Below are 23,676 nucleotides of genomic sequence, written 5' to 3'. Positions count from 1 at the left end.
AAATCGTTGATGTGCTGCGTGTCGCAATATGGTCGCTCTTTGCTTAACTTTCAGATAATAGCGAATTTCCAATTCCAAAGTGCGCGCTCTGAAGTAAATTGCTTACGTTACACACTGTTTAGTCTCAGCTTAATTCTGTAGATACTTCCTGTGGCGTTCGCTGTGTTATTCAGTGGTTTGGTATTTGACTAATTTGTAAATTGAAATGATAATCTTATTTTATTACATTGAGTAATTACTAAATAATTTTTCTCCCGGATAAAGATTTGATCAAGTTGCTAAAGAACTCCAAGCTAACGTCGTGTTAAAGTGTTGTCTGTAAGTTGTGTAAGTGTCACTAAATCACAGTTCATACAACAGATTCTATACAACTATTGATTAAGATGGAAGCAGTTATCTTCAGCAAAATGATCAATAAAACCACCGAATATCAGCCGCGACTGACGTATGTTACCTGAAACAATATTCTTCGCAACTCATGCGTAATTAATTTCGGCTCCATAAATCAGCTAGAAAAGTTTGTTATAACGTTCGTGCTATGAGCACTGTTTTTTAAGAACCAATCTGATTCGAATTATTTTCATTAAAATGAGTTCGGGACCACCGGTGCACATTTATTTTTACACATTTGTATCACCTTCGGCATTTATTCTGCAGAATTGCGTAATTTAAATTTGAATTTGCCGCTGAGATAATTGTTAAGATGGCGGCAGACAATTGATAGAGACTTTCTATTGTTAGAGCAAATAAGTAAATATTTAAAATGGTTATTAAATGCTATAGAATCTACTTTCGTATTGTGCACTATTTAGACTTCATCAAGCAAACATTTGATTTGTTTCTGAGGAAAACACAGACAAACACGCGATACAAATCGCTATCATCAATGACTGCGCTCGTTGCAGCGGAAAGAAATAATTAACACAGATAATGCTTACTGAGAGAGGAATTAGAGTTACAAATAATTAATCACTCATATTTGTAGTAATAATGAACTCTATTTTCAAGTAATAATTAACAAATAATTACAATTTCTTAACAGACCTCAGTTTGATATGCGTCCGCAACTTACAAAAGCCAACCAACAAAAGGTAAAAACAAAGGAAGACAAACGCAGATCATAAAAGGAATTTACAATTATCATTGTCTTTGTATGATACACATCGATATGTCCAATTACATCATAGAATATTATATAAATAATTAAAATTTTATTTTTTTATATATCGAATAAATAATGTTTATAACTGTTAGAGGCATAATTTCCTCTCGTCGCACTGTAGCCAAAAATTTATCTCGTGGATGTTACAAAAACTGAAGGTATAGATATTTTCCGAACTAAATTGGACGCAGATGTATAAATGAACCTCAAATGAGGAATCCATTGTTGAAGAAGACGTGACAACATCGCTATTTCAGGTACAGACATTAAATATAGCAAGCTCTGTGCTCCAGTGCGTGCAGATCGTTGATGGGCTGCGTGTCGCAATATGGTCGCTCTTTGCTTAACTTTCAGATAACAGCGAATGTCCAATTCCAAAGTGTGCGCTCTGAAGTAAATTGCTTACGTTACACACTGTTTAGTCTCAGCTTAATTCAGTAGACACTTCTTCAAATCTTAGCCTTATAAACATTTTTGCCTTTGAGCCCAATCTGCTACTGAACCGACTGTCACATTTAGGATTACTAAAGAAAAACACACTTCGGTTTTGATCTCACAATTTTCAAACAAACTTTGTCCTATTAAAGATACTCTTGTGAATACCCATACCCTCTGTCACCCTGACATGAAGTTAGACTTTGTAAGTAGGCTGTTTAGGTTTTTATGTTGGTAACGCCACATAGCGCTCTGTATGAAAATCACTGACTGTGCTGTGTGCAGTCTGTGGCTGGTTTGCATTGCTGGAATATTTGCTACTGTAGTGTTGGGCAGTTGGATGTAAACGGCGCGTAGCTTTGCGCAGTTGGAGGTGAGCCGCGAGCAGTGGTGGATGTGGGGAGAGAGATGGCAGAATTTTGAGAGCGGAGGATCTGGACGTATGTCCATCAGAAGGAGTAAATTTGTAATATTGGATATCATGAACTGATGTACATGTGATGGCGTTTCAACATTATTAAGGTAAATACATTGTTTATTCTCTATCAAAATCTTTCATTTGCTAACTATGCCTATCAGTAGTTAGAATCTTTTATTCAGCTGGCAGTATTGGCGCACGCTGTATTGCAGTAGATTGAGTAACGAAGATTTTTGTGAGGTAAGTGATTCATGAAAGGTATAGGTTACTGTTAGGCAGCGCCATTCTTTTGTAGGGATTATTGAAAGTCATATTGCGTTACGCTAAAAATATTGTGTCAGTTTAGTGTTGATCAGAATAAGTAAAGAGAGAAATGTCTGAGTACGCTCAGCTGTTTCAAAATTAAATAACGCAAGTGGTTTATCAGCACAGTAATTCACTAATTTTTTTTTAAGGGGATGTTTCAACTTTTGTATTGGCAGTGAGGCTTCCTTTAGAGGAATCTGAGTTTTTCTGTTTGAGATGCCAAAGAGAAATGATAAAGTTGAGATCGACATGATCAGTTCTGCAAGTAGGACTTTGTTTGTGTGTGTACGTGGATATTCACCGAACTTCGTTAATGGTAAACATATCGATATGTACTGCGATCATTAAGCAGTCAGCTTTCTATTAACAGGTAAATTATAGCACCCTAGAACTGCAAGACGGACAGAATTTCTTCAGAAATATTACTTTGAAATAATGCATATACAAGGCAAGGTTAATGTCGTCACTGATGTTTTATCGCATCTGCCACAAAGAGTAAGTTAACATCCTGATCTCACTGAACAAAACTCAGACTCCAGAATACTTTTGACAAGACACCCGTGGCATTCAACATCATTTAGACAGGTGCAATAGCGTAGCAAATTGCGGTATTACGGACCTAGGGGACATAGGTAAGAACACTTCTATCAGACAACCTGTCTGATAGAATTCTGCAACATTACCAGATTCAAATAACATACTGTTCTAACGACGTAATGTCGATAGTAATAACTCGTGCGTTTGTATCCTTAGTACTTATGGAGAATCTTTAGTTTGGCATACTCACTATGTTTTGGGTGACTACGGTGCTACTAAGTGATTGAGGAAATTGAATTTATACTGATACTTTCTAATCAGGCACAAATACACTGAACAGCTTTTAAAAACCTGGCTGATGTGCTAGAAGGCTGATCCCACTAACAAGTGCTGTGATGGTGAGCTATACCCAATATTACCAACACAACCAGTGCATTTAGTACCTGCCGATGCTCATGGGCCTGCGCCGACTGCACGAGGTGATGTCAAATAATTACTAGCTTTCTGTGATCTTTTCTCCAAATGCGTTAAGCTATATGCCTTGAAGTCAACAGCAGCACTTTCTATAGTATGAAGGATTCATATACAGTACGTACTCACAGTTGGCAAACCTGCTTAATTAACAGACAATGCATTGAACTTTATATGTAGAAAATGGAAATATTTTCTGAAAGACACGACGTCAAACGTGTTTCGACATCCCGCTTTAACCCGTCAAGTAATCCTGTTGAACCTATATTTAGGGAATTTAACCCATTTGTAAGAACATATACAAATACGCAACACACATGCTTGGTCGAGCTCGTAGATCATTTCGAGCAAATAGTAAATAACTTTCCAGTTTACACCACACCCTACACACCTGCTGAATTACTGAGCAACAACAAAGAAGCAAATGAAGGGATACATTTCTTGGCACATGAGCAAAAAGAAGAAATCACTTTACAAGAAAAGGTAAGAGACACACTAATCGTAGTGACAAAACACACCACATATCTAAAGAAAACACACGACTAAGAAAAAGTTTGGACGAATTCAAAAATATATTCTTGGGGAAACAGTTTTGCAAAAATCAATTCCGAATTCTTATGCTCTGCATAAACGCAATAGCAAATTTCCATTACTTTATACGGGCCCATATCAAGTCATCAGCATGCCTAATCCTGCAGTTATCATTTGGCTTTTCCGAAATCAGAGAAAATTAAAGATTTATATGTCCACCAGGATCTGAAGAGATATTTACATAGTTAGTCATCAAGTTCTGAAGCTGAGAATCACCATAAGGTTCGTGTGAGTTGCTACCTATAAAAAAACTATTTCACTGCCACTCGAAGAAAGGACAGATGTTTTGCTTACCTAAACTGTATCTGGTAAGTATTTTTTCTTTTTTTGGTCTATGTTGTGAGATGCTGGGACTCTTCGCTGCGGCATCAACTTGCATTATTCACTCGAGAACATGTTACGCACTCCGCAGCTACATTCATCCCACTGCTTCGCCGCGTATGCACATCAGGCGACAATCCTTACTGCATACCGTACCACAGACTTCAATTGTCGAACTAACTGCAGCGCAGCTAGCGTCGTTGCAGGATTTCAATACCGCAAAGTGTCAATGAATTTAAAGAGAATGAGTAACATGAACGCTAACACATAGTGCGCGTTATAAACATTTATAGTGAAGTAAGATGATAGACACTGCGTTGTGTTGTGCAGTAATCGGAGAACTTGCGCGGTTAAACTGCAATGAAAGTGGTAAACAAAAAAAGCAAATAAACTTTAAGAAGGGTCATGTCCCTTGGCAAGAAACTTAACAGATCTCGGAAATAGTACTGTATCCCTAAACTAAATGTCGGGAAGGACAATTCTATACTTTTCTGTCTAATGTTTTTCTTTCAGCACAAACATCATGCACTGTGCTGAGGAATCACTGATTCTACTGTGTGATTTTTCTATGACTGACTGAACCTGTTGAGCACCTAAAGCCTACCTGAATGACCGCCTGGTCATTCTGCAACTTCATGTGTCAATCTGGATAGACAAATAGTTGCTTGGGTCCTACTTCCTGCGCTGGTACTACTTGTCATCCTGTGTCATCATTCGTCACACGTGGACTCTATGCTCACTACGGTTCCAAGTCTAGGCACATGATACACAGTAATAAAGAATCAGTAAAGATTTAAAACTGCAACCTTTATTTTGTATATAAACATTTCTTTTGTTAACGATGAAATAATTATGTGCTGAGAACGCTAAGATAGAGCTAAATGGAGACGGATTGTTCACAAACACCCCAGTCGGCTCGCTGGAAGGATACGAAGATGATGATGGTGATGATGATGAGCTTCCTTTCTCTTGGTGTCATCCATTGTTTTAGCCTATCTGATTACATTCTTCAGTACTTTACAATATTGTCTGTGGTGAGTTTCTATAACTTGCCTGTGACTGTTCTTCATATTATGATTTAGTTGGTATTCCCTCCTTCACAATATTGTAATGATAATAGTCATGCAAACTATAGACAATTATTTACTAAATAATTGATAAGCAAGTATATATGGGCTGTGACACTGAAGATGCTATGTACCATTCAGGTTCTTAAAGATGGTTTAAACAAAATAATTTTCCACTGGCCTCTCTCAAATAGAAACTAATAGGTTACGTTGATTCATCAATTTCCTTCTCTTCGAGACGTGCTGCTACATGAAAGCCGAAACGGCTTTATAAGGATTTTTTCGTCTGGTTTAAATCTTCATCAAATTTGTACCCTAAGCATCTGAGAGATCCTGTCTGGTCTATTTACTAGCCCCTTTTGCATTAAATTTTTAAGTAACGTTGTATTCTCCTACGTGCAGAATAGAATACCTTACGTTTTATCGGATGAGGTGGGACCATTTTTTTTAAAAAAATGAAATAATTCCTCTAGGCATATTATTTTCAATGGCTTCCACTATCTTAGTTTCTTCTCATCTATTAGTCAGAGAAGATGAGCTTAACTATTCCTTCGCTCAGTCGACCTTTCAGCTAGAAATCTGTAATCAGTTAAATCACTGATATGAGAGTATTCTAACAACTGGCTCAGCTAAATATTTGCTTACATGTAATACAAAGTCGCTGTAACAGGGAAAAAGACCCTCAAGATGGCACGCCAATGATCTCGGACTAGACCTTGTAATCGCAATCGGGAAAGGAGGAATCTCGGTCAGGTGTTGAAATAATACTTGAAACATCTATCAAGAAATTTTTATTCAGAACCAACACATTACAACCATTAATAAGTACTATCATATACAAAATACTAAGATAGTTTTATCCACGTTCGTAATTACATGTACCGCATTTGCTCTCAACTGTGCTAGAGGAATGGGACACGTCTAGACGTTGACAATGTAGTGAAAAAGTTAATCTCAGGTAATTGTCACTTGGATTCTTGTGCTGGTACATTAATTTTGTCTCGTTATTGTTCTTTATGGAAATGAGAGATGACATCAGCTTCGTTGTTCTAGAAAATGTGAAAGGCATTTTCACAGTTGTCTTGCAGTTATGCAGCCATCTATTTGGAGTTTACATCATCGTCTAACCGATTAGTGTTTTACTGGGAATTTGAAAGTAACTAATCTTTATACGTTAGAGGCACTGACTGAAGTAAATGTACCACAGGATGATGAATGAGTTTTTATTTTTGGTGAGTGAAGTAGTGTGGTAACGCTTGTTTATAGTATGAAAAAATTCAGGTACATCTCTCCTCGTCACACTGCGTTCTGATTGATCCAGTCGACGAAGTAGGAAACTTCAGTATAGACTCCCGGTGAGTCTGCAGTGGCACACTCGTAACCATCCCAGGAGGCGATTCCCACCAGCTGCCCGTTCACCAAAAGAGGATCTCCTGAATCCAGCTGGAAAAGAAAGAAATATTCTTAGCATTATCCAGATATTACAATGTGGTGACAAACGCCACGAAATAGCGATGTGCACCTGCACAGATGGCGGTAGCATCGTCTACACAAGGTATAAAAGGACAATGCTTTGGTGGAGCTGTCATTTGTACTCAGGCGATTCGGCTGAGAAGCTTCCCGATGTGATTATGGCCGCACGACGAGAACTAACATACTCTGAAAGCGGAATAGTAGTTTGTGCTAGAAGATTGGGACATTTCATATCGGAAATAGTTTGGGAAAAAATTTTTCCGGGATTCACATTGTCCAAAGTGTTCCGAGAACACCAAATTTCACACATTACCTTTCATGGCGGGCAACGCAGTGATCTAAGGTCTTCACTTAACGACCGAGTGCAGCGACATTCAGTTAGAGCTGACAGTGCGAACAGGCAAGCAACACTGCGTGGAATAAGAGCAGAAATCAATGTGGGAGGTATGACGAAAATATCCGTTAGGACAAGACGGCGCAATTTGGCGCTAATGCGCCATAGCAACAGACAACCAATGCGACTGACTTTGCTGACAGCATGATCTCGCCCACAGAGCCTCTCCCGGGGTCAGGACCATATCGGTCGGATCTTAGACGACTGGAAAACTGTGTCATCGTCAGATGAGTCCCGATTTCAGTTGGTACGGGCTGATGGTAGGTGTCGAGTGTGGCGCAGACCCCATGAAACCATGGACCCAAGTAATCAACAAGGCACTGTGCGAGCTCCACAAACGTGTGGGCTGTGTTTACATGGAATGGACTGGGTATGCTGGTCCAACTGAACCGATGATTTACTGAAAATGGTTATGTCCGGCTACTTGGATATCATTAGCAACCACTCATAGACTTCATGTTCCCAGACAATGATTGAATTTTTATAGATGGCAGTGCGCCACGTCACTTTGTCACAATCGTTTGCGACTGGTATGAAAAGCATACTAGACAGTTCTACCGAATGATTCGGCCACCCAGATCGCCTGACGGGAAACACATAACCAGGTCAGCTCGTCCACAAAATCCTGCAACGGAAACATTTTAACTATTATGTGTGGCTATAGACATAGCATGTCTCAATGTTTCTACAGGGAACTTCCAACTACTAGTTGAGCCCATGCCATGTAAAGTTGCCGTACGACGCCGAGAAAAGGACGTCCGACACACATTACGAGATATCCCATGACTTCTGTCACCACAGACTATATAATACGCGAATTCTTTTGAACCGCTATAAATGAACCCACTACTATCCTTTGAAGGCTTCACGCCAGCAGCTGATTCAAAGAAACAAACAAGCCTATATAAAGGTGCTGATAAATTAGTGTCAATTGCCGTAGCCTTTATGTTGTTTAGCAGTTTAATAGTTTTGCTCGTTTCACACCGCAAATACTATCTCATCTCAATCGTAACACAAGCACAACGCTACCTGTAACTGTACAAAAAATAATAACGCCTCATACGTCTTCTACATCGTTTCTGTTATCTTAAGTGATGAAATACTGCATATGGAACTGAAAGCTCAATTTCCGGCAGCACATTAGAAAAACCTGAAGCGTACCCGAGAAACAGTTGCCTCAAAATTGGTTCAAATGGCTCTGAGCACTATGCGACTTAACTTTTGAGGTCATCAGTCGCCTAGAACTTAGAACTAATTAAACCTAACCAACCTAAGGACATCACACACATCCATGCCCGAGGCAGGATTCGAACCTGCGACCGTAGTGGTACGCGGTTCCAGACTGAAGCGCCTAGAACCGCACGGCCACATCGGCCGGCCATTGGTGGAAACTCTACAGCAGATTTAGGCAGCGCTCACGCGTTCAGAACTTCGCCCTCACTCACCAGCATTGCAAGAGGTAGCTCATAGAGTTGATTCCATTGCAGGTAAATTGAACACTTTGCACGTGAGTCCACCGAGTTTCCGGGTTGCGATAGGTCTGTCGAATCACGGTGAAATTATGTCAAACGTATGGAACAACATTCACTGGCACATGGGATCCACAACGAAAATCGAAGTGGGGTTTCTTTTTTTTTTCAACAGTCGGTCCACAAGTGTATCGTTTAATTCAACAACTGAACCATGAGCAATCACCTCGCGACCTCTCGTTTACCCATATGCCTGTTTGAGTACTTCGACGCACAAATACACGTCACCGCCACCCGTCAGACTTTCTTTTCTTGTTGAAGGTCACTAGATCAGACTTATCAGTAATGGATTACGACGCTCCAGGGTCTCTCCCGTGATTGTAAATTCCGGTGCGCCAGCGTTGCCTGCAGGCAGTCTTATGCCTCTTCGTTGATTCGCGGTATGGTTGTGTTTCACACACCAGACGAGGGTCTTCGGGCTGATATTTTGAAGTTAGAGGACGCGTCCCTCGACACCTGTCTGCCGACCATTCATGCTTTTAAACCGTCTTACAGGCTACACATGCTTTTAAGCAGCCTTACCGGCTACAACAACTGGGTCTTGATCCAGCTGTTTTCGCAGCTCGCCGGTTGCCTAGCGCCGAGCGGGAATCTCTTCGGTCTTGTCGGTCCATGGATGAAAGCCTTTCACCTGGCTTCCATCCTATCCACACGGTTTCAGGGCTCACCAACGGTCGGAGTGCCCCACCGGCGAGCAAGATGCACAGCTTGGAGCCAAGAGGGCCATATCGCCATGGTGTGTCAGGCTTCGCAGAAGCATCTCATAGATGCCACGATTACTGCGGTTGCACAGGCTCATCACGAATCATCACCTCAGGACCGGGAAGCCTTGCATTGCATTGACGGCAATGTATTTTCCATCATTCCCCAGTCGGGTGACCGTTTTCTCCTTACCTTGGAGGTTGTGCATATTCTGGTGGTCTTCCAAACTGATACGGCATCATCCGTTTCTATTGTGGATGGTGTCACATACCACGGCTTGGGCTTGCCGGCTGCATACACGTACACTCGCGCCTTGCACAGTTTCTGTAATCACTCTATATCAGTCGATAGCATTTTTTCCACACAAATCTCTTACAACGGTCGTTCCTTCATCGCTCAGTTTTTGGTGGTGGGATCCCACAGCGCTACTAACCTTCTAGGTGTGGACATTTTTGGTCGTCTGGGTTTATCAGTGCAGGACGCAGTACAGGAGGTGTCGATTACCTCATTGGATACCCTCCTCAGCCTGTTGCTCAGCAAATACGAAACGATGTTCTCATCCTCCACACCAAGGGTGAAGAATTTCACCGCGCGTGTTCAGCTTCCTCCCTCTGCTGTTCCTCGCTTTTTTTTAAAGTCCCGCCCGGTCCCCTTTGCTCTCCGCGACGGGCTCCAGGTGGAATTTCGCTGCTTACAAGACGAAGGCATCTTCTCTCCCGTCGCTCACAGTCGCTGGGCGACGCCTATCGTGATAGTCGACAAGCCGAACGGTGTTTTACGCATCTCTGATGATTTTAAGGTCACAGCCAATTCTCAGTCCATCATCGATGCATATCCTGTCCCATCGGTGGAAGACATACATGTCTTTTGGGATCGATCGTTTTCGCCAATATGTATTTGCGCGACGCTTATTAGCAGATGCTGTTGGACGAGGAATCGCAGCAGATCCTAGTCATCAATATCCCATGTGGCCTTTTCCGGTACAACCGTCTCCCATCTGGCAATGCCAATGCCCTCGCCATTTTCCAACGTTAATTGGAACGCCTCACAAGCCAGGTGCCCGGTGCAGCCAATTCAAATGGTCCAAATGGCTCTGAGAACTATGGGACTTAACATCTGAGGTCATCAGTCCCCTAGAACAAAAGAACTACTTAAAACTAACTAACCTAAGGACATCACACACATCCATGCCCGAAGCAGGATTCGAACCTGCGACCGTAGCGGTCGATCGGTTCCAGACTGAAGCGCCTAGAACCGCTCGGCCACTCCGGCCGGCGGTGCAGCCAATTATCCGGACGATATCATCGTCGGTGGCTCGTCCGTGGTGTACCTCGCAGACAAGCTGGATCGATCGTTTCAGGTTTTTTCCGAGGTTAACCTGCTTTACCGAAATGAAAAATGTGACTTTCTTGCGTGAGAGGTCAGTTATTTTGGGTTCATGATTGATTCCTGCAGCCTACATGCTTCTAAGGAGTATGTTGAGGTGATTCGAAACCTGCCTCCTCCCACCAACATGAAGCAACTGCAATCCACTCTCGGTCAAATTAACTATTATCGGCGTTTTATACCCCACGCTCAGGAGATTTCGGCACCTTTGCCCAGGTTTTTGCGAAAGGGTGTGTTTTGGATTTGGGACACGGAGCGTGAGTAGGCTTTCACGCATCTCCTGTCAACTCTCTCCTGCCCTCCTTGTCTGGCCACTTATGATCCTTCTCTGTCCCTCATCCTCACCGCCGATGCCTCGGACTATGGCCTGGATGCGGTCCTGTCGCAAGTGGTCGATGGCGTTGAGAGGCTGGTGGCGTTTGCACCCAAAAAACTGACCGACCCTCAAACCAAATACAGTCAAATTGAAAAGGAAGCTTTGGCGCTGGTTTTTGCCCTGAGGAAATCCTACGATTTCATGTATGGTCGTCATTTAAATCTGCAGATAGACCACAAACCTTTGGTTTCTTTGTTTCACCCGGGTGTTGCAGTTCCCACCTGGACGGCGCGCCGCCTCCAGCGTTGGGCGCTCTTCTCGGTGACGTTCGACTTTGATATTGTCTATCGCACCTCTGAACAGCATGAAAATGCCGATTTTCTGTAGCGGCTGGCTGCCGGAACGGACCATGAATTTGACACCTCCTCCTTGGTTTGCTCCCATGTAGAACCGGATGTGGACGCAGCTCTGGATGCGCTTCCAATGAATGCCGCTCCGGATCACATACTGCAAGCACTCCGCCGCCAAATCGCTGCGGGTTGGTCGACCAGATGTCGTAGTGTCCGCGATGCAGAGGTCCAGCATTTTTGGGATCATCGGCACGCCGGAGGGGGTGGCCGAGCGGTTCTAGGCGCTCAGTCCGGAACCGCGCGACTGCTACGTAGCAGGTTCGAATCCTGCCTCGGGCATGGATGTGTGTGATGTTCTTAGGTTAGTCCCATAGAGCTCAGAGCCATTTGAACCATTTGATCATCGGCACAGTCTCTTTATCTGCAGTGGCGTCATCCTTTGCATAGTGATCTTACATTCCCCATCGCATGTGGTTATATCGCAAGCCTTGTGACGCCGTGTCAAATACCTCCTACACGCAGGCCATTGGGGTGTTGTCATCATCAAACAGCTGGTCTGCTGACACCTTCATTGGCGCGTTTTGGATAAAGACATTGCCTCCCTCGTGTCAGCCTGCACCACGTGCCAATCACATAGGCAGCAACCCCGAGCTGGTGTTTTCGTGGCCGGATGCAGGTATTCCGTGGGAACGTCTCCATTTGGATTTTGCAGGGCCGTTTCATGGTTCCCAGTGACTCCAGGTCAGGATACCCTTACGGCTCCCGCATGATGAACACCACTTCTCCTGAGACTATCAAAATTCTCCGTCGCCTCTTTGCTGTCGAGCGATTCCCCAAAACGATTGTTACAGATAATGGTCCACAGTTTTTCTTCGACAAAGCTTAAGCAATTCTGTACTGTACTGGCATATTATTGTGAGTTGGAGTGGTGTATTGCAGTAGAACTGGCAGTAGGTTAGCGTGGGTTGTTGTCACTGTAAGAACTGAACAAGGCCTACACAAGGTTTCTAGGCAAGTTAGCGTGTTGAAACAGCAAGCTCAACTGTACTACACTCGTTGAAACAGCAAACCCAACGGTCCTGCACAAAGACGTGACGCAGTGGGCAAGGCCCATTTCCACTCTGACCGTGACAGTAATATTTTAGCATATGAGGCTGGTAGTGGCGCACATGCACAAAAAGCCTGTCGCTGGAGACTATAAATACTGGAGATTTTGAAACGCAGTTATGCCTTGCCTCGCAGCTCTACCAGGCTGACGGAGGTCTGTTGGATGGGGTCACCACATGGACCTGCCAGTTGAAGTCACTGCTTCACGGCCATGGAAGGGGACCAGCTCTATGTGCTAAGTACTTCCTGAACTCAGAGCCACGGTGCAGCAGCCAGCCCAGATTAACTCCAAAAGCACAGCCAACTTCTGCCCAGTGGCAGTGGGCTGTCTCCTATGCACACTAACCGACTTCCTACACTGCAGACGAGCATCTCATCGCGGTTGGCATCCACCACCAAGATGCAGCCTGCTGCCACTAAAGGCCTTAGGAGAAGCATAATCATCGAGTACATGCTGCAGGCTTGGAAACCATACGGCTATCTTACATAACATGTTGACATCGCTTGGTGGGGAGACTGTATGAGCATTGCAGGGCATGCAGGCAGCCAGCCCTGCAGAATTCAGCAGCCAGTCGGTCACTGATGCGATGTACTGTAGAATTTGTTACAACTGCAGCTATCTTTCCATGTAGTCTAGTCTCCTGGTCTCTCACCTCAACTCTACCACCCATTCTCACCATCCCTCCCTGCGCCAGAGAGGGGCGGGAGGGGGGGGGGGCGCTATAGCTTGTTGTCAGAATGTGTGGCGTCGTCGTCACTCAACGTGGCGTCTGGACCACGACGTAAGGTGTCAAGACAGTGTGGTAATTGATGAACCATTCGATAACGTTTTGGAGGGTGTAATAAATACGGAAGTGAAGCGTAACTGACATCGTAACTTGGAAGTAACCGTGTTTAGGCCAGAGGAGTTTACTGACTTATCTGAGCTTAAGGATAGCTGTAGAGAGCAGAATTTGTTATCTATAATCGTAGCTCATTTGGGTCTACTGCCCCTTCTCCAAAGTCAGAGCCTCTGACCTCCTGTACATGAGATCTATATCGTCATATTGGAAGACAGTGTGGAGAGTCCAGGTGGCTCACGATATAATGTTAAGTACAACTTCGTGACGAATTTTTGGTGCGATATAATGTTAAGTCCAACTTCGTGACGAATTTTTGGTGTTGTGGTTTCTTGTGTTATTACGTGTTATGGATAGTAAGAGCGATGCAATGGCAGAATCAGAGACGAAAGGTATGTCGGTTCTGGAAGCAGTATGAGTTGGAAAAAGTAATGCAGTTGACAGCGGATAATACACAGCTGTATGGGCTGTTGACAGCTAGGGACTAACAGCTAGCGTAGATTCAAGTACCACAGCATGGAGTGGAATTATTTGCTTGTTTTTCTCAGGATGTGAGGTCGTTCTAAGAGAACGTCTTCACATGTGGGTGGCTGAACTGACAGTCAGTTGTTATGTGTAGCAAAACTGCAGCTAGTAGGAAAAGCGAAAATGTATGTGAGGAGTATGGAGGAATTAAACAATGTAACAAGCTTTGAACAGTTGGATAACGGATTTTTGAAATTGACCAAAAAAAAAAAAACAGAATAGCGCAAGGTATTTTCTTGAGCAGTCGAGCACTGTTGTGAAGAGGCAAGGGGAAACTGTGGAAGATTTCGCGGACTTGATAGGGAAATGAAGTGAACACATGTACGAGTCGGGGCAGAGTGAGTTAGAAAACCCAGTTTTGATGTAAGAAGCTGAGCAGAGGGCGCTCTATGCTTTTATGAAGGGATTGCCAACGCACATGTGAAGAAGGATGTGTACAAAATTGGAAATTTGTGGTAAGATCTTGTGGGACCAGACTGCTGAGGCCATCGGTCTCTAAGCTTACACACTACTTAATCTAACTTAAAACAACTTACGCTGAGAACAACACACTTATCCATGCCCGAGGGAGGATTCGAACCTCCGACGAGTGGAGCCGAGCGAACCGTGACAAGACGACCTGACCACGCGGCTACCCCGCGCGGCGGATACGTACAAATGCATCAGAGTTTTTTAATTCTTCAATTAAGTTACCGATGGAAAGCGAAGAAACTGACATATCAACACAGGGCTGAGATAGAAGTGGGTATTCTCTGCGAACATAAAGTATTAGAGGTATGGACAAAAGGGATATTTAGATATGTAGTTTCGCCAGCCACAGAGAAATATAGAAAATGGAAGGTATCTGTAGGTTCTGTAATTTATAGTACATACTCTGGATGTCTCACATGATAAGAGCCAATTCTGAATCGCTTATTAATAGCATGTAGTCTTTGGTTAGTTTATCTATGTCGCTGGCCGGCCGAAGTGGCCGTGCGGTTAAAGGCGCTGCAGTCTGGAACCGCAAGGCCGGTACGGTCGCAGGATCGAATCCTGCCTCGGGCATGGATGTTTGTGATGTCCTTAGGTTAGTTAGGTTTAACTAGTTCTAAGTTCTAGGGGACTAATGACCTCAGCAGTTGAGTCCCATAGTGCTCAGAGCCATTTATGTCGTTGGAAGATGTGCTTGTTTTGGTCGTCGCTGCTTCAAGGAGCGCGAGTTGTGTCGGGAAGAAGTGATGAGACAGGCGGTGAGCAGAGGACTTGTGGCAGTGTAGACGTGAAGTGCACATGTGTTTAAGTAAAACGGTTTGTGTTTGAACATTGCGAAACACAGGAGAAAGATTCGATTAGTGATTAAAATGAAATGAGAGGTAATGAGATTACAAGAGCATATGAAGAGGAACGAAGGTAATATTTTCTGTTTAGTAGCGTTGTAGTCGCGGATAGTTTGCAACCATTGTTAAATAAGACATCCATAGCATGGAACCTTAGATTTTTTTATTAAAGGTTGTGTAAGTTTCACTGTAGGGTAGTCTTTATATTTATCAATTATTTTTCTAACATTTATGAGAGTAATAGTTTGATATCAATGTTGCGCTTTGTCACTGGTAATAAGTGTTTTAACATGAAATTCATACAACTAATAATATATCAGGGACCATTTCATGAACAACGTTATTAGGAAAACCACTAACGCACATCGACCTCTTTGTTTAATTAAAGAGATTTATAGTATATTTCAGAATTTAATCAGTTTGAATATTTCTTAGAAATATTATAAAACAGTGCCATATCCATATAAATTTGGTTTCTGTCGCAGTTGGAAATCCACGAAGTCACATAAAGGTGAACAACAGCAAAGTCATAATTAACCCATTAAGCCAGCACGAGTTCAAAATCAAATGTAACATATTTTAAAGGAATTTTCCATAGTGCGTAAGTCAATTAAGAAAGTTTAATGTTTCTCAAACAAAAAACTTCTTAAAGGAAACTTCCATAGTGCATAAGTCAATTAAGAAAATGCAATCTTTCTTGAGGTTCTCGAATTACTACAGGAAGTTCACGAATTGGTTTGCTGACATAACATGACCACTCAAGTAGTTGCTAAAGAAAGATATGAAATCCATAATGACAGAAGTGTGTCAGGGTGCGCTTGAAGAATTAGACAGAGTTTATCCATGTAGCCCAGTTGTAGTATTTTCATACGTTCAAAAGAAGTTTACATTTCATGTGACACATCTGATAGTGCTTTGGGAGGAGTTTTAACCCAGGAGATTAACGGTGAAGAGCATCCTGTATCGTACAAGTCGAGAAAACTGTTGTACTGGAGCAGAACTATTCAGTGACAGAGAAGGAGATGTTGAGCCTCATTCGTCGTCTCACATATTCTAGATGTTTCTCTACGGGGAAAATGTTTAGAGTAGTGACCATCCACGCTAGTTTGAGGTGGGTATTCGGACTGAAGTACCTGTCTTGCAGGCTGACAAGATGGGCACTGAGACTTAGTGCGTTCTATTATGAAATGGTACACAAGCAAAGAATGAAGCATAGGAATCCAGGGAGATTAAGAAGGAAAAAATCAATGTTGAAAATTCATGGTTGTAGTCTTGCAGAGCGTCAGGTAGCACGGAGTTTTGACAGTGACTGTAAACAGTACACGACGCAATCGCAGATTAGCACATTCGAAAGATTGTTATGCAAGGAAACGAGAATATGACCTGCAAAGTTTAAGGAGAAGATTGAAAAGGAAGCACATGATCACATGTTATCTAGTTATGGAGGGTGCAGTGCATGTAACTTGAGGTTGGTCAAGAGATACTTTTGGAGAGGAAGGAAATCAGACGTGGATCTATATGTAAGGAATTGCATACAGTATGTTAGTGAGCTGACTTGAATCGCAAGCGAGTTACGTTGAAGAAGCTACTGGAAGCTCAAAACCATTTGAAATGCTTGTAATTGATGTATTGCCACCAATCTGTCGTATACCAGCAGGAAACTGTTTCGTATTAATAATAATAGAACACTTTCCTCGGTATATGGAAATGGTCGCTAAGTCAAAATAGCAGTGACGGTCACACATGCAATGGTTATCAACTCGATGTCGAAGTTTGCAGTGTCAGGTACGATAATTATGGGCCAGGATAATAACTGCATCTAGGAATTGTTGAAGCATCTGTATCATTTATTGAATGTGAAGGAGTTAAGAACTGGTCCTCTTCATCCACAGGCCAATGGTAGAACGAAAATGGAACACACAATAACTGGAGATCTGTCATGTCATAATATAATTCAAAAGTACACACAAATGCTGGGTTGTCCCTGTAATGAGGTAGTGTATAGCGTGAAAAATGGCATCATCATTCAATTTCATGAAGGCAGGATAAAGTAGGACAATGGTAAAGTTATCCAGTTCTTAGAAGCCAAAAGGAAAGACGAAGAAGTTCATTCCAAGGTATTAATAACTTATCAGGTGGTGGAGTCAATGTGAAGTTATAGGTGCCAACAAGAATGACGACGGTACGTAATGAACATCTGTGACCTATACAGAGTGGTTCGCAGTCGACTCCAGAGATTTCAAGGGTGGAACGGGAGAAAGAAGAAAATGTTGTTGAGCCTGTGCACGAGATACCATACTCGTTAAAATCAAGAAGATGAGGAGCGTTTCACGTGGGTTCTTTTATGTGTTTGCATGTGTATAGGATTATACCAAATAAGTTATGATGGTCCGCCCCCGGTAGCCGAGTGGTCAACGCGACCCGGCTGGGTCGGAGATTTTCTCCGCTCAGGGACTGGGTGTTGTGTTGTCCTAATCATCATAATTTCATCCCCATCGACGCGCAATTCGCCGAAGTGGCGTCAGATCGAAAGACTTGCGCCCGGCGAACGGTCTACCCGATGGGAGGTCATAGTCCCATGACATTTATTTTAGTTACGATAGAGTAAAGATTTTTCTGTTTGTTTTGTTGCTTGTGGATGGACTTGTCAGTAGTATCAGTCTTTCGAGGAGAGAGCAAGGACGATATTTGTCCCTGTCCTCAGGTTGCGTATGGCGAGGGCAAGATACGAATGAACACAAGTCATAGGAGCAATTCATTTTGTTGCCTGTATAGTACTTGTCGGGTTTGCAGAAAGCACAGAGCGGGCAATCGCCTGAATGAAGCCTTATGTGGAATCCAGTAGACAAAACCTACACTTCTATTACCACACAGCGTCAGTGGATGTGAAAACTGATTCATCACAATTGTATGTTCTAATTCGATTCCCTGTAACAGGAAGACATGAAGAGTTTAAGTATTACGCAATTCACACATACCCAGTGAAGTAGGGAGTTCTTGGAAAATTCGTGCAGGTGAGGATCCACGGAAAATAATCAAATTCGGAAGATGGATCAAACATGCAATAATGACAGAATAACAGTTGCAAAATTTTCCAGGTGGGAGGGTCTCGGTATGTCCGACTAGGGTAATACAAACCAGCAGAACTCTTCTTAGTCAAACAGACTAGTATATCCGAGGGATATCAAGGGCTGCATTTTCAGCAAGTAGGTTTTCATTGTGTTTACGCCACTTACAATGACATGATTATAGTGGTGAGCTTTATGAGCAGAGGAAGCTCATGGGGGCCCCATGGGTAGAAGTTAATGGAAGTGTGTTGTTAATCAATGCGTCTACACTCTATGGGACAAGACAACCTTCATCTACCAGCTACGATTACAGGAGTCACGCAAGTGAATATTTCAGAACCGTAGGTGTATTGGCAGGCGTACCTTTGGATTTATTGCCAGCATCGAATATAACGTTTCTAAATCAGGCTTTAGAACCTGACGTAATGTATTCCCTGAATGAATTCATTGCCATGCAGGAAGGGCGCATTTTAGTCGAAAAGTTAATGTAGCACGTAGAGCAGTTCAGAGAGGGGCAACATGTGATGGTGATTTTGAGTGCAGTAGTACCAAGCGGCGCAATGGCTCTAACTCTGCTGCATGTAGCTATTATTCTTTTGAGGTGGAGTGCCGACTATCAGCATAAACCATCAATAGTCCAGAGTCCAATAGACGGGATCACTAGCGCATAAAAGAGACTGAAGTTGTAACATTATAGTGTGAACGCAGAAAAGTGGTAAATTTAGGTTTTAGACAAAAGGAAGCAAAGAAACAAGCCATGAAGGTTAAAATAGCCAGAAGCACAAGACTTGTAAGCAAGTAGCAATAAGCACCACAATGAGTAAGATTGAATGCAATCTCTAAACCATGTGACTAAGCCGCCAGTTGATTTCTTTCAAATTTCTCTGTATTTTGTACGAATATGTAGTATAATAAGAAACTGGTTTTATGGTCGACCTGAGGGATCGGGTCTTGTTTAAAGAGGGGGAGGAGGTAGTGTCGTGTTTATGTATGGACGTAATGGTGTGAGCCTGCCCCTGACAATAGTATATGCGCCATCATAGAGTACATGTGGATGCAGAAACTGCATGACCACATTATATAACGGGGCACCTAGTGTTCGATGGAGACTACTCATCATCATCCTCGTGCTTTGCGCAGGCATACAACCCAGAAGAATTCAGTGGCCAGCGTGACACTGAGCCAATGTAGTAAGCTGTGCAGATGTATCACTAAGGAACGTGATACATTTGCAGCCGCCTATTTTTGGAACCTTCTAGGCTCCCATCTTGCCTCCACCACCCGCTAGCACCATCCTGACTCATAGCCACCCATCCCTGTACTGGAGGCGCCATAATACGAAACTTGAAGCATAAGTGTAATCAATCAGATAACAGAGAAATAAGCATGATCATTTGATTGCAAGTCAATTAAATTCAGCATTGAGTTCCCGAAATTCGCGAACTTTGTTATTATTCTATTGTGCAACTACTCGTGTATTTACTTTCAGTTAAATATTATAAACAGTAACTAATCCATTTTTTATCCATTAATATTTTATAAAATGAGTTTAATAGCATATTATTATATTTTAGAGTTTATCAGGGGTGTCTGAAGGTAAAACTGACGGGAAATGGTGGATTAAGATGACGAAATGGGGGGGGGGGGGGGGGGAGGAGGTACGGGGGAGGGGAATGGCACATTCGTTACCCACCTAGGATATCCAATTACCTGGCAGTACCTGTGCCTGGCTGTGATCTCTTACTGTGCTCATCTGTTTCTAGAGTTATGTCTGGAACCGACACAAAGACCTAGCGCGACTTAATTTCTGCCAACGGCCTTGCCTCAGTGGTAACATCGGTAACCGTCAGATCACTGCAGTTAAGCGCTGTCGGGCTGAGCTAGCAATTGGATGGGTGACCATCCGGTCTCCTGCCGGCGCTGTTGGCAAGCGGGGTGCACTCAGCCTTTGTAAGGAAACCTGAGGAGATACTTGACTGAGATGTAGCGGCTCCGGTCTCGGTAACAGACGTAGCGGTGTGCTGACCACATGCCCCTCTATATCCGCATCCAGTGACGCCTATGGGCTGAGGATGACATGGCGGCCGGTCGGAACCGTTGGGCCTTCATGGTCTGTTCGGGAGGAGTTCTATTCACTTCAACAGAAAACACTGGAATCAACATCTAGCAAAAACACTTCGTTGAGACTACGCCTCAGTAGCATTGGTGTTTCCTTCTTTTAACAATATAGCGTTAAGTCCGTATTGTTTAAGTCTGTAATCTTTCTTCTTGTCTCTAAAATTAGTCATGAGTGAATTACCTGTCTCAGAAGTTGAGGCACACTGCATTCAAGATCTGAAATTGATTCTAGACTGTAAACAAGTTATCGCTGGTTATGCAATTGCAGCGTGTGTTGTTGTTTTTGGGGAAGGAGACCAGACAGCGAGGTCATCGGTCTTCTCATCGGATTAGGGAAGGACGGGGAAGGAAGTCGGCCGTGCCCTTTGAAAGGAAGTATCCCGGCATTTACCTGGAGCGATTTAGGGAAATCACGGAAAACCTAAATCAGGATGGCCGGACGCGGGATTGAACCGTCGTCCTCCCGAATGCGAGTCCAGTGTCTACCCACTGCGCCACCTCGCTCGGTGCAACGTGTGTATTCAGGTGTATTTATTCTACCATCCTACACTTAACATATGAACCGGGTTGCGTCTCTGTTACCTATAGTGTCTACATAGCACAGTTAATATATTTTTTATTTCTTTATTAGACGAAAATTAATTTCGAGCTCGTGAGAATTTTCACATTAATTCCCTCTGCAATCATTTGAAACTATAAATAGAGTCTTACATTAGAAACAAACTAGGACAGATATCAGATTTTAGTCGTTTTGGAGAAAATACTTATTATCTAGCTTCCTGCGGCACTAACTCGTATGCTATCTGAACGGATTTATCAGTCTCTTTATTTTATATAATTCAGACTCTACCATTCAGTCCTTTGTCAAACTCATGTTGAACTGTTTTGCGTCAGTGATATACATGTAATACATCTCATACTTGACAAATTGAAATTAAATTATGTATAAACACAGTAAATTAGTGGGAGAAAGACAAATAATTGGGGAATGAGTGGAAAACATGGACTAGGAGACGAAAATTTAAAACTATTTTTCTAAAGTAGTTATTCAGATAAACAAAAGATTCCTAAACGGGGCCACAGCTAGCCACAAACATTTTAAAAGCTTTTATCTGATTACCATTACCGGTTTAGGGCTACTATTCTTATCTCCATAAACCTACAACTCTATTCCGGCTTTGTGATGTGTTGCAGTAATTCTTCTTTCAACATCGGTCGTTGAAGAAATAACAAGTATTTAGTTTACTTTTACAGATACAATTGCAAGTCTATGGATATATCTGTGAGGCTCAGTGGCACTGTGGCGAAGCCTTGCTGATCCCAATGTCTCGGGTTCTATCTGCTATCAATCCTGGTATTGTATGTGTTACTTGTCACTGCTTCGTCTCCATCACATACTATGGGGTTAGGGCGGCATTGTGTGAGAGCATGTATCCTGTTGGTAAAAGCCCTTGTTTATTGTTCGTAGTCAAGATTTTACTGCACGAACTGCTCTCTGGTCATAATCAAAATGTGTCCCATGTAGACAATGTTTAAGTGATCCAAACAGATTAAGGTCTGAGGGCGCGAGATCTGGGCTTTAGGATAGATGAGGCAAAGGGTTCCAACGCAATTCTACGATGTGTTCCCGGGCTCTGAGACTTGTGTGCAGGTGAAAGTTCTTCTGAATTCATGTCGGACTCAAACATATAAACGGTATTGAGTTTGTTCGGAGTCTTTACATAGACCTCTGAGTTAATGGCTTGGTCTTTTGAACCATGTCCATAAGAATGACGGCACCACTGTCCTTGAAGACGGTCATCATGACTATGCCAGCAGAGCTGTACTGAATTCATTCTTTCTTGTGCTCGCGAGTGATGACACTTTAGTGACTGCCTTTTCGCTTCTGGCTCAATGTGATCCTTCCATTATTTGTCACCTGTATTGATTCTTGGCAGAAAGGCCTCTCCAGTAGTCTCAAACAACCCCAATGATTCAGATGAAATGGCTTTTCTTTCGATGTTGTCGTCTGTTATTAGCGTTCGTAGAAGACATTTTGAGCACACCTTTGAACATACAAAAACCTAATCCTTTACACATGCCCTTCCAATGTTCCAATTTCTAATGTGCCAATGTAGAGTTGCGATGCGCCTGCAGTGAGAATAATTGCGTCCACGCGGTTGTCCATACCGTGAGCAGTAGATGAGACAGGATATCTCAAACGTGGCCTATCGTGGGTCCCAGTTTCTGCACTTCATGATAATTTACCTCTATTTACTCCTTGCCAAGTAGTATTGCTACAATTCGCTTCATTACCATACACTGCGCACAACTGCTTGTGGATGTTCAATCTATTTTTCCGCAATCGAGATTTGGATTGCAACACTTTTCTTAAAACCAGGTTCTTGTATAGCGCCATTTTGATGATTCACCATAGCTCTACCGTATGTCAGCGGGGTCGCAACCTTGACACGCTTGGTTTACTCAGAGATGACGTCAAAATAACGTCAATAGATGGGATGACGGCAGCTGACAACTTTGGAGACGCCATACTTATTTCGTTTTATTGTATTATAACTTGCATGTTGTGGCAGTACGCAGTGTCAATGAGATGGTGCATTGGAGATTTATCCACAGACTCGTCACCATTGGTACGATTTATTATAATTCAGCGTCAATTAATGATTGATTAGTGGTAAAAGCCATCAGGGGATCCTAAGATGAATGATGATATTGGTGAGAATTGCATGTGTTCGTCATGATCTTCTGGTTAGGGAAGCTGAGTTACAGAATGGAGGAAAGTTGTTTTGTGTCCTGCTCTAAAGCAGATTTTCTGCTTCATTTTCACTTTTGGAACAGAATCTGTGACTTTCTTACTAACGAAATACAAGTATGTTGTTCAATATTTAATGTTACTAACATATAAAAGTGCGCTCACTCAAGAGAGAGCTTCTTCGATTTTGTGACTTCTGCCGATTAAACAGCAAACGATGGAAGTGCTACTAATGAAATGACCTGAAACGACATTTATATTCCTTGCATGTCACAAAAATTTAGCCATTTGTTCCGAATATGTCGCGATTTACGAGGGTGTGGTTTCGCAAGAACCTAAGAGAACGGTATAAATTGCTGCGACTGGAACAAGCACGAATGATATTCACATCCTTTCTAGTCACAAATACAAGGTTCATTCAATAAGAAATGGAAATTTTTTAAATAATCTATTATGAGAATGGAATACAACACTATTTTTCAGTGTAATCCCC

At 42.7% G+C, this 23,676-nt stretch overlaps 1 protein-coding gene across 1 annotated transcript in view; it reads right to left on the bottom strand.

Annotated features, from left to right (window-relative positions):
* Positions 1-6,161: 6,161 nt before the first annotated feature.
* The window catches only part of LOC126260071 (trypsin-2-like), a 102,805-nt gene continuing 85,290 nt past the window's right edge, over positions 6,162-23,676 (bottom strand). Inside the window, exon 7 of the mRNA XM_049957270.1 lies at positions 6,162-6,751. Coding sequence (XP_049813227.1) covers positions 6,605-6,751 — 147 coding nt within the window. The 3' untranslated portion in view covers positions 6,162-6,604. The remainder of the gene's footprint in view (positions 6,752-23,676) is intronic.

This window comes from Schistocerca nitens, chromosome 5, assembly GCF_023898315.1.
Source record: "Schistocerca nitens isolate TAMUIC-IGC-003100 chromosome 5, iqSchNite1.1, whole genome shotgun sequence".
Classification (NCBI taxonomy): Eukaryota; Metazoa; Arthropoda; class Insecta; order Orthoptera; family Acrididae; genus Schistocerca; species Schistocerca nitens.
Note: the sequence above shows the minus strand (reverse complement) of the source record. Positions and strands in the feature narration are given on the sequence as shown.